We start from the raw sequence: 12,253 nt of genomic DNA on the forward strand, positions 1-12,253 counted from the left end.
TTTGTGGGTTCAGGCCCCGCATCGGGCTCTGTGCTGATGGTGCGGAGTCTGCTTGAGATTCTGTCTCTCCCTCAGCCCCTCCCCCGCTTGTGCTCTGTCTCTCAAAATAAATAAACTTAAAAAAAAATTTTTTTTAATAAAAAAAAAATAATAATAAATAAAATAGCTGGTATCTTGGGGTACATGAGATCTCTGTACTATTTCTTACAACTATGCATCCATCTAAAAGTATCTCAAAATAAAAAGTTTATTTTAGAAAGTGGTTGGCAATTTTAAAGCAAAAAACACAACAAATTCAAGCACTATTAATGTATGAAAGCAAAAAATCTGACCTAATTCTTGTACCATATCACTGTCGTGATGTAAAGCATTATATAAAATTCATTAAAAACAACACTTAAAGGTTGTTTCCTGCCTTGTTTATTTAAAAGTAACAATTACCCCAGACAGTCTTCACTTAGTGAGAGAAAGCCCATGGTAGAAAAATCAGTCTTAAATACTACAAGTCTACTCATTCTCTGGCTCACCTCAGAATTGTCCATGGCTGCCTTCAATATGCTGGCGTGTGCACTGACGGCCTGCACTGCAGCATTCTGGGCTATGATGGCCTGTTGAGTGATGCGAGCAGTTTGGCTCAGAGCATCTTCTAAGCTCTTAGCTACCGCTGAAATACAAAAACCGTTAGAAAACAAATCCCTCCTTCCTAAATAACTTTATTTTAAACTTCCCTGCCTATCCTACTGAGCCTTCCATTGCTTTCCCCAAAAATGTAAAAAACAAAAAAACATACAGACTGAGAGAACCAGTTTCATTTGAAAGTATGGTAAAATACTAGTAATTACCAAATCTGGTGGAAACACCTATGGGGGTTCATTATACTATTTTTACTTTTATGTAGAACTGAATTTTTTCAAAATAAAAAGTGTTTGGGGATTTTTTAAGAAAAAAAATGCTTAAACGCAGCTAGCATATACTTCAAAAAGGAGGAACAAAGTTTAGGACACTATAGCCCCTTTTAGCTATCAGAGGCTATAAATTTAGCATAACCACCAGCATTTTTAAGTTTAAATAATGATCTTATAGAACCACAGGGAAAAAGAGGTACCCACTTCATCTACTCAGGAGGAAAGGATACCCCTAGCAAGTTATGTATATATACACACACGTACACACATACACATGACAGACACACAAGAAAAAGAAAAAGAAAAAGACAAGAAAACATGCAAATAAAAAAGAAAAGTTGGTTTGGGAATGGAAAGTGTTTTGCTACAAAAGAACTCAGGAAACAGCCAGACACTGGTGTTCAAGAGGCTACGACCTATTAAGATCATATTTCTATTTGCTGCTTCAGGAATCAAAAAGAAACCTAATTAAGAAAATAAAATAAATAAAGCAAGGGATATTAGATATAATGCTAAAATGGCAAAATGATTAATTTGAAGAAAGCCAGTGAGAACAGTAATTTATATCAGATAACAGATGATTTTTAAAAAAGGCAAAAATATTTGGCAGTTGAGACAAAAACAGAAGGTGATTCTGGCAAAAGCAGTGTAAACTAGAACAAGCGGAACCTAGGAACCACTTGTGGTACCTCTGCAACAAAGACAGAAGGAGCAAGGTGCTGACAAGAAAATACAAAGCTACGGATGTGAAGTTGAGGTTCTGAAGACACGGGATGTGAAGAGAGGGTTATAAAGAGGCAAAGAGGCAGGGAGAGAACATGCATGAATTAATGGGGTCACATCGAAGCGGTGTGACAAACAACAGTATACTACTTCACAGCGGCCCACAGGCTCGAAGTCTTCTTTAAGAGTCTATTCACTGTACTTTGATTCCTTGTTATTGTTGTTATTTTGTGCGGTTTTTTTTTGCTATTGAGTTGTAGGAGTTCCATATATATTTTGTGTATCAACTTTTCTCCTATTCCATAGGTTGCCTTTTCATTTTGTTAGTTGTTTCTTCTGCCATACAAAAGCTTTTTTATTTTTAGTTCGATGTAGTTCCACTTGATTTTGTGTGCTTTGATTCTTGACAAAAATTACAAACGCATACGTTCTTAAAGGAAAGCTTGGGAGAAAACTAAGAGGTGATAGACAAAATCCTTAAAATTTCCACTTTGCCCAAAATGAAATATAAGAACTGAACAACAACAAAGAGCACAATGAAACAGACATCGCCATCTTGGATTTACAACTTACTCCAAGGTGTCCATATAATAAAAGGGGAAAAGTGAAAAGTATAAAAATATGAATAAAAGAAAAAAATAATCTTGACTTGAATTCAGGAAAAATTCTCCCAGGAAGTGGGAGTACAGAAATATTTCACTTATTTACAAGTCTTTATTCAACATTCTCAATTATTTGTAACCATGGCCAAGAACTCAGAAGAACACAAAAACACGACCAAAATCCAAGCAGCCAAACTGAAGCCCTACACCTATGCTCCTTCTGTCCCTTCCACTCTTGACACAATTCTAACAAACCTGCCTCCTCAGCATAGGTCAGAACCAATGTATTAGAAGGGAAACAGGAACCACTCAGGACAGACAAGCAGAAATACGTGATGGAGAGAGACAAATAAAAACTATAAACAGCTGCCATAAGACTTTAAAACAAACCTCTCTCAATCCGGCAACAACTACATATCCCCTACCTACAGAGATCACTGTGCAGCACAGTGCAATAAATTGCAGCACAGTGCAATAAATTATGTTACCTATGCCTTCTTTGAGAGAGGAAAATATGTTTTTAGGTATCTAACATCTTTTTCTAGAACCATCAAAAAGTTTACCATAAAGTCGAAACTTAAAAAGGAATATGCTTCAGTTAGCTGGAAACCAGCCATATATACAATATTCCATCCTCCACCAATTTCAGATAAGGGGGCTACTACAGAGAGAGTCCAGAGATTGGTAATAAAGCAGAGCAGGAGCCATTCTGACCTGCACAAATACTGGAGTTAAACAACTGAAAGACTCTTCAGCAAGTTGCTAAAACATAAACAATTTCTGTTCCCCAGAATACAGACTCTTTAGCACTAACCCTAATAAACACAAACGGAGAAAGTTGTTATTTGGAATTTTCTCCAGATGTACACTAAGAATGCCTTTGCCACCTGGGTAAAGAAGTTTAAATGGAAAGAATACAAATGATGAAATAAAGGTGGTGCATGGAGAAATGCCACTAAAGAAACCAAACTAGCTGACAGAGGGAATGTGTGCCAATGACTGAAGAAGACAGCAACTGATGGAGATGACCCAAAGTACTTAAGAAACCATCTGGTTTACATACACTCAATCTTAACTTGTTCTTGCTTTTCCTGCTGTGCAAGGCGAGCTGCAACTTCTTCGGGTGGTCGCTCCCGTACAGAAGTTGAGGATGCTTCCTCTTGCAGCAAAAGTAAATAAGAGGAAATCAAATTTCAGCACAGAATTTCAAGAGCTCACAGGGGCATAAAAACACCACTGTACTTGCCAGCTCTATCAACTGAGGGCATTTTTGTCATCAGGATTCTAAAACTACATCATCAATGATTCCAACATGAAGAAACAGGGCGTCAGCTCTAAACCTGTTGCTTTAAAAGATTTACACAGACTCCGAAATTTAAAAAATTCCCTAAGCAAGACTGTAAATAAAACCAGTATATATGGGTACATACATACTGTCTAGAGGTTGCCTAGGCATTAAATAGTCCTGATGAGCAAATCGTTATAAAACCACAAATATAAATAAACTACCTGAAGCTGTAGGCTTCGATTTTCCTTCAATTCCAGGGTGATCAGTTTTTACAGATTCCTCGTGTTGAACTGCAGGGGCTGGGACTGACAGTGTATCACCTGCTGCAGAAATAATTTGAGCTGCCGCTGTAGGTCCTACAAATATACGTTACTCATGGTATTTATAGTTTCCTGGGTTAACAAAGAAGCATATAGGAATCTACTACTACTAGCACCAGGCAAGGCTTCCAGTAACAGTATTAAGTGGCATTAAATCTTAAAATATAAGACACGCATAAGATTTACATAACACGGAAAAGTAGTAACAAAGCAGATAACCAAAAAATATTTTCTAAGAGTGGTAGAGAAGAGAGAAGAGGTGTGAGCAAGAACAGGATGACAGTTCTAAACACAAAAAGAAGAAAGGAAGGCTGAAGAAATTCAAGAGCTTATAAACAAGTGTGGGAAGAGAAAATGAGTAATTCTAGAGGTGAAAGGCAGGGGGGAAAAAAGAGCAACAGAATAGAGAGAAAAAAAAATTAAACCGAAAGCCTCATTTAAGAGATAAAGCTGGATTATCACAAAGCCTATTAACTGGTCTCTCTGCTCTGCTCTTGATCCCTTTATCTATTCTCCACCAAAGCCACTGATCTTATTAAAAGTCAGGTATCAATCAATACCCTGGCTCAGAACCCCCCTAACACCTTCCCATCACACTCAGAATATGAAGCAAAATTCTTGTAACGGCCTCCAAAGAGTACCACAATAGGCTTTCTGCTTCCTCTCGACCTCATTTGCTACTGTTCTCTTCTCCACTCCAGCTTCATATGCTCCTTACTAGGTAAATATACCAACCCTTTGCGCTAGCTAATCCCTCTGTGTGGGATGCTTTTCTCCCACCAGCCTTTTATACATGTCTTATTCCCTTATCTCTTTCTAGTCTTTGCCCACTCCATTTTAAATTGCAATATTGCCCCCAACACATCACTTCTGACATCCTATATGCTTCACATGTATTTATATGATTTTCTTCTCCTCATCCCACTAAGGAATATTTGCAGAGTTTGTGTTTGTTTTTATTGTTTTGTTCATTGCTATAGCCCCAGTGCCTAAAAGCATATTTGGCATATAGTAGACAATTAGTGAATATATGAATAAAACAAAGAGGTTTAATCAAGGACAAAAGTGACTAAGGAGGAACATAGAAGTTCAAATGTATACTGAGCAGGTTAGTTAGGTAAGTGCCATAAATTATTGGTAACTCATGAAGGAAAAAAAAATCCCCAGACCACAGCTAGACCAAGACACTTTCATCACTGAGAGGAGAAAGAAACGGTAAAGAGGTAAGAAAAGAGAATAAATCTTAAAATTCAAAGAGGAGAAAAGACTAGGAGTCAGAGGGGAAAAACATAAAAGGAAAAATGTTGGGGCACCTGGGTGGTGCAGTTGGTTAAGCACCTGACTCTTGATTTTGGCTCAAGTCATGATCTCAGTCGTGAGATTGAGCCCTTCGTCGGGCTCCATGCTGAACATGGAACCTGCATAGGATTCTCTCTTTCTCTCTCTCTCTCAAAATAAATATTAAGAAGAAAGAAAGTGTTGCAGGCAAGACAATTCTTGCTGTTATCCTCACTCAGTAGCTATTCAGAATGAGGTCCAATTCCATATCCCATTCAACTCCTCTAAAATGAGTGCCAAAATGACAGGTGTGAATGAACACTCCTTTCCCAGGGTAAGAACTAGGGACCAGAAGAGTGAACGTGGGGTGGGGGCCCCCTCTTGACTCTGAGTACAAATACATTAAAACAGTTCATTTACCTATAATTTAAAAAAAAGAATTCTAAATGTAAGTACCTGCTGTTGAAGCTGGAATGTCTCCCTTCTGTTTTTGTACTTGAGAGGCAGGCTGTTTAGACTCTTTCATTACCTCTGATACACTAGAGATTTTTAGTGGACCAGACTCACTCTTGGAAATAAAACACAGGTAACATTTCAGATACAATATTATTTTTTTTTTAAGGCAGCATACTGTAACTTGTATTATTACAAAAGTCTTTCAGGCTTTTCATACAAAGTTAACACTTTACAATATAATGTATTTTATTAACCACAGTAAGGGAAGAGAAGTCATCATCCTAGAAAAATGCAGTCCCAAAACTTCATTCCAAATGACTAGCCCACATTTTAGTAGTAACAAAGGCTTTTCTTAGGGCAACCAATAAAGTACATGATGTAGAACCTTCCCTTTAAACACCATTTCTTTTCCACATACAACGCTGAGAAGACCATTTCCATCTGCTTTCTAAATCAAATGTTGTTGCGTTGTGTATACATTCAGTTAGAAACAAGTAATTTTCAGAGGGTCTGAGTAAAACTGAAAGTTTGTTTCTTTAATCTCCCAGATTCATGCAATTGCACACTAAAATACACAACCCAATTTTAATATCCACTTTTCTCTTTCTCAGTTACCATCTGCCTCAAATTTAAGGCCTTATTCATTAACAAGACTGACAGATGATATACTGGCAAAAGTTACTGAGTACCAAAATATTTTGCCAGAACTTGACAAGGGGACTCAGATATCTCTAACAGGACTACTCAAATATAATAGAAATAGTTCTGATCTCTGTCACTACCAGAAATTGGAAATATATGCATTTTCTTTTATTAAATTTTTATCATTTAAATCATGAAATACATGATCACTGTAACAAGCAAACTAATACCGAGACATGCCTTTACTGCTCCCTTCCCTTCCAGCACTCTCAGGTAGCCATTGCCAATAGCCTGAAATCTATCTTTCCACCCCTGAGCATAAGCTCAGGTATGTATACACATATACAATTTTTCATTTTTTAAACAAACTAAAGTAGGGTTATATTACACAAATTACCACATAACTCAGTTCTTGTTTTTGTTCTCATTTAATAATGTATCGTGGACAGTCTCTTCCAGGTCAAGAAATTATTTTTAGTTGCATAATATTCTAATTTAATTGCATATCTTAATGTAGTTGTAAACCCCACAATTTGGTCAACCATTCTATTTTGGAACATTCAAGTTGTTTTCTGCTTTTTTTTGTTGTTGTTGTTGTGAAACATCCATGTCCATGTAACTGAAGAGTACTATAGTGTGGTCTCTGTGGGACAGTTTGCCAAAAAAGAGGAAGTGCTGGGTCAAAAAGGTTGTATATTTTTAGAAGATATTAACAGATCACTTTCACAGAAGGATCTAGCAATTCACACTTTCAAAATAAAAGTGTATGTACGTGTATCTGTGTATAAATAAGATCTATTTCCACACTAAGTCGTTCCATTCCTCTTATTTCCAATCCTGTGTCAAAACCTTACTGTTGTATTAAAGTAGGATTATAACAAAGTCCAATTACCTGGAAAAGCAAGTGTCCTCTGACCCCTCCCCACCCCAACACTGTTCTGAAATGTTCTTAGCTAGTTTTGTACATTACTTAATCCTTTCATGTGAACATTAAAATCATCTTATCTGATTCTTCAACATGTAGAAAAATTCATTAGAATTCTTATTAGATGTATGTGTATGTGGTATGTATATACAGCTATACAAACATCATTTCTCTCAAAATTAAATTTCTCTCTCTCTTAAATTTCTAATCAAATTTAAGGGAAACTTGAGAGAAATGCATATATTAGAGAAAAATGACATTTTTTATGGTATTAAGTCCCATCCAGGAAAGTAACATTTGTCTCCATTTAGGCAGATCTTATTCCATGTCCATCAAAAAGATTTTAAGTTTATCTTCTCTCAATATTTATGATCTATGCATAAATAATCACTTCGGCACAAAAAGGATTATCGTGAAATAAAATGTAAAATGCAGTTTCTAAAAGCAACAAGTTGGTAATAATATGTGAGTAGAGAATGAATAAACAGTAAAAATTAAAAAATAAAAACACTACCTGCTACTGTACTTCAGAGGTGAGAAAATACACTTTGGTGTATGCAGTGAAGGATGCAGGTCTTAAAGAGAATATTAGTAGGCAAAAGAAAGGAAGTCACTATGGGTACAAGACCACTAACGGAAAAACTGTGCAAATGGAAAGCAGCTTTGTTCTCTGCTTTAACACAGGCCTTTGAAACACTGCCTGGTGCATAATAATCACTTGATGGACATTTGCTGAATAAATGAATGGAAAGCACAAGGCATACTTGCAACGTAAACTGGCACAAAGCCAAGGACTTATGTGCAGGACGATTTGGAGACAAGGCTGGAAAGGTAAGTAAGAGCCAGACTGCTAAGTGTGTTAAATATCAACCTGAACACCATCAAAAACCATAAACTACAGAAAATAAAGGAACAAATAGGCAGCTCCTAGGCTCACTTTTAACCACTCCTGGTTCTACTCTCCTTAGAACATGAAACAATCTCGAAAGTCTCTCTACATTCTACAGTCTCTGTCTTTCAAACGATAAGAAATGTATAAAACTTGATTAAGTGATATCATGAAAATATCATGAAAATGTGATAGCACTTATTTTAGAAGATTCTCTGATACTGGTCAAGAGAATGGCCTAGGCTATGATGTGGGGTGGGGAGAGATCTCAGGGGTGGAGACTGGAAAGAAAGGGTTGGGGCACAAAGAAACAGGTCTAGCTTGGAGATGATAAAGGTCAGAAATGGGATAAGGACAGTAGTAATGCAAGAAAAAAATTAATATCAGAGATTAAACAAGATAGGATAGCTAACAAAATATAGGCAACTATGAAGATGAAGCCAAGAATCCTAACTATGTGACAGCATGGCACTATCTTTAACACAAAAAAAGCAAATCAGGAAGTGTGTAACTCTTGAGGTAGTACAGTATGGACCTGCCAAGTAATCCAAGTAGAAATGTTCAGCAAGATAGCTAGAGTGGAATAAGGGGAGGCCATGACGAGAGAGACAGACAAATCATCTACAAAAAATGACACTTGAAGTCATGTCAAGCAAGAAAAGAACACTACTCTGAACTGTTCAGCCTGTCTCCATGCTCCTAGAATTACGCCCAACCGTTTCTCCTGGGTCATGTAAGTTCAAATAGACCCAACATTTTAGAATGAATCCACAGAATTCTGTTCCTTGACTACTAAAGCTGCAAAACTGCCTCTCTTGGCCAGCAAACACAGCAGTTTTAAAGTTCATATGGAAGAATAAATGATGTGGAAGACTGTTTTGAAAAAGCATGATAGGGCTGGGGGAGGGTGTGAGAGGACATTTGCTTTTCCAAATATTAACTTTGTTACAGGACTGGTCTGTAGGCTACCCTAGAGAAAAGAAATCCACCCAATTTCTAAGGAAGGAGTCAGCTATGTCCAGCCTCACAGCATAAACACCCAAGGTTAAATCAGCAAAAATCCACAATCTCTTTTGTAAATTTTTATTCAAAGCAGTTGTTTGAATGAAGAATATTTAAGATGTTTAAAAAAATTATAGGCCTGATTTGGGGCGGGTGGGGGGAGGTGACACTCTGAATATGCACCAAGTCCCAGAAATACCAGAAGGTATTCCTATCAACCAATCAGTAAGTAGCTCAAAATTCTGTGACTCTTGTTTTGTGGTCTAAAAAGAGCCAGTACTAACTAGAACCACTTGGGTTCTGTGTCATGACCATTCTATGTTTATGTTTTTAGTGTTCTAAGTCACAGCTTGATAGCTGCAACAGTGAAGGCTGTCAGAGAACACTCTCCGTCCACAGGGCAGACACAGTTACCTCTGCCCAATCGGCCTCTTCCATTTACCCTTGTGTGCCATGCAATTATTTTCTATGTGGTGGGTACTTAATGAGAACCCTTAACTCCAAAGGGATAAAAATCCAACTCTACAGATTAATGTTAAAGAAAACTAACAAACACACATCTGGAAAATTCTACTTAATTATACATATATTTTCAAGATGAAAACAACATGCTTTTACAAGTATTCCGTAGGATAAACTGAAATATTTTTATGACTCTTACCGGCTTCTTTGGCAATGGAACAGGATAAGGTGGGGAACCAAGAACCATCTCAAAGAGTTTGTCTGAGTAAGGTATGGTTTTCTCTACACTTTCCCGAAAATGGGAATCCCATTTTGCATACAGGATAGTGCCACCAATACCTCCACCAACAAACAAAAGGCCAGCTCCCGCAATTTTGCCAGGAGACAACCTAAGTGAGAGAAATAGGAAACACATTTATATTCCTTGGCTCTCCCACACCAACTTCCTTAGACCAATGGTAAGGGTCTTAAAGACCCCTAACCTCTACCTCTCCACTGCTGATTCAGATTTCAGCAGCCAAGTTTATTTCTATAGCTGCACATCATCTTTCACTGATTTGCTTTAAAACATATCTGCAATAGAAAATAACATTTATGGATAACTACATTTTTTTAAGTACAGTAATATCTAGAGTAGGAAGAATTAAGTAACCTTAAAATTCAAGACGTTAAAAAATTTTCAAGATGTCCACAATCACAAGATTTCCTCTGAATCCAGAAAAGAAATACTTTCAAAGCTCCTCTCTCCTTAATAACATTTCTGTAAATACAGTAAAATAAACCCTTTACAAAAGAAAGACAATATAAATATTAAATAAAACAAACACTTTTGAAGTTACAATGTGCTAAGTACTAAATAGACATCTATTTGCCACAGAACGGAAGACAGCACATGAGGGAGGGAGGCTGTCTACCTTGGATGTCACCTAACTACAAAAGAACTAAAAGGAGGATCATAACAAATTTTCACCTACAAATAAATAATGCTCCAAAAATATTACAGCAAACCTCCAGTGTCTACACCCCTTAACAAAAAAATTTTAAGCAGCTATTCCCATATTCATGGAAAACACATATGCACACACATCCCTCAACAACAGTTAAAAGTCTGTTGACAGGGAGACCACATACCTAGAACTGCCTGAAGTAGAATATCTACGGCATGGTCGTAATGGACGTAGGACAAACTTCCCACAGAGACAGCTCTAGAGAGGAAAGAGAAAACGTCACAACCAATGCACAAGGAATCTGGGATGCTTTTAGGGTGGTAACTCAGATGAAGAATTTTTATTACAAATGTCTTTGTTAAACAAAAAATTATTTTACTTTGAGAAATTAACTTATAGACCCTTAACAAGAGTGATGCTTCCAGTACCCCAAGGTTCAGGTTAGATAATTTTTAAGATTAAAAAAATTATCAGATTATGATCAATTAGCACTTTCAAGTGTTATGTATGCTAATTATTTCTTGGATACAACTGGAATTTGCCACATGCTTTTCTAGTTGGCAATAAAAAGTAAAACAATAGCATAAAATATCTATTTTTACTTTGTAAGCTTTAGACATCTGAAAAATCACCCATACAAAACACCACATTGTAGGATGTATACAAATCCATTCAGGGGAGAGATCCAATCTTAGGTTAATTTATCTAGAAAAATTTATCTTATCCCGTCTATACGATAACTATGGGGCCAGTCAATTCCTACAGACACTCATTTAAATCTAAAAGTACATCTTGGTTTTTGCATAGTGTATAATTAAACTAAAAGCCAATAATTTTAAGAAAAAAATGTCAATGTTGTAAATGCTCAGTAATTACCTCCATGTAACTACTAATCTATTTTTACCCGAAAGCAAATGATCAGACCAACACTTTGAAATTTGTTTTAATCAAAGTAAAGCACATAAATGCAAATGTTTCTTAACAATATGCAGATCCCTCAAATAAAACAAATGAACACGTATCTAAATAACATTGGGGAAGGTTTTGATAAATTTAAAGCTATTCATAGCAATCAATCTGAAATTTCAAATTTATTGCATCAACAAAATCTTTCTTTATACCAAGTAGAAAATCAAACTGCAACAAGTCAAAGGGGAAGAATGTGTTCTCTAGGTTTCTTGATGAAATTGCATTCAAAGAATGTCAGAAAAACACAAACTTTCTTTTAGAAGTATTGATCAAAGGACACATAAAATTACTCTAGAATTACAGTTGCAATTTACACTCTATTTGCCAAAGCCTAAAGGTAAACATTAATGTCACAACACGTTTAGGAAAAAAAAACAAAACAAGCAGCTAGATGTTTTACAACATGTAAAGCAGTTATAGTCGGTATTTTTAAAGTATTTCAATTGCTACCTAACATCGAGAATTCTCAACATCTTTCTATTGCATTTAATAGAAAGGCATGTTTTCCTACTATTCTATAAAGTGGGTTACGTAGGGGCGCCTGGATGGCTCAGGTCATGATCTTGCAGTGTGAGTTCAAGCCCCACATCGTCGGGCTCTGTGCTGACAACTCAGAGCCTGGAGCCTGCTTCAGATTCTGTGTCTCCCTCTCTCTCTGCCCCTCCCCCGCTCATGCTCTGTCTCTGTCAAAAATAAAAATAAACATTAAAAAAAATTTTTTTAAAAAGTGGGTTATGTGGAAGTTTAAACAGAACTGCATCTACTTTGATAGGTCAACAACTCCATCTTGTTGACTTAGAAAAGAAATATTAGGAAACCACTAAAGTTGTATTTATTTAAGGTTC

The 12,253-nt window shown here is 36.5% G+C and overlaps 1 protein-coding gene across 8 annotated transcripts in view; it reads right to left on the bottom strand.

The window, feature by feature from the left end:
* IMMT (inner membrane mitochondrial protein) overlaps window positions 1-12,253 on the bottom strand; it is a 40,496-nt gene that overhangs the window by 14,776 nt on the left and 13,467 nt on the right. Inside the window, exons 2-7 of one of the 8 annotated variants that reach the window (XM_015075772.3) lie at window positions 10,624-10,697; window positions 9,692-9,881; window positions 5,573-5,684; window positions 3,740-3,838; window positions 3,294-3,389; window positions 528-664 (exon numbers count right to left, since the gene is read on the bottom strand). In XM_015075772.3, the coding sequence (XP_014931258.1) occupies window positions 528-664; window positions 3,294-3,389; window positions 3,740-3,838; window positions 5,573-5,684; window positions 9,692-9,881; window positions 10,624-10,697 (708 nt within the window). Of the gene's footprint in view, window positions 1-527; window positions 665-3,285; window positions 3,390-3,739; window positions 3,875-5,572; window positions 5,685-9,691; window positions 9,882-10,623; window positions 10,698-12,253 lie in introns of those variants that run through there. The other 7 variants (XM_015075771.3, XM_015075770.3, XM_015075774.3 and 4 more) reach the window with 7 other exon arrangements.

Source organism: Acinonyx jubatus, chromosome A3 (assembly GCF_027475565.1).
Source record: "Acinonyx jubatus isolate Ajub_Pintada_27869175 chromosome A3, VMU_Ajub_asm_v1.0, whole genome shotgun sequence".
In the NCBI taxonomy this organism is placed as follows: domain Eukaryota; kingdom Metazoa; phylum Chordata; class Mammalia; order Carnivora; family Felidae; genus Acinonyx; species Acinonyx jubatus.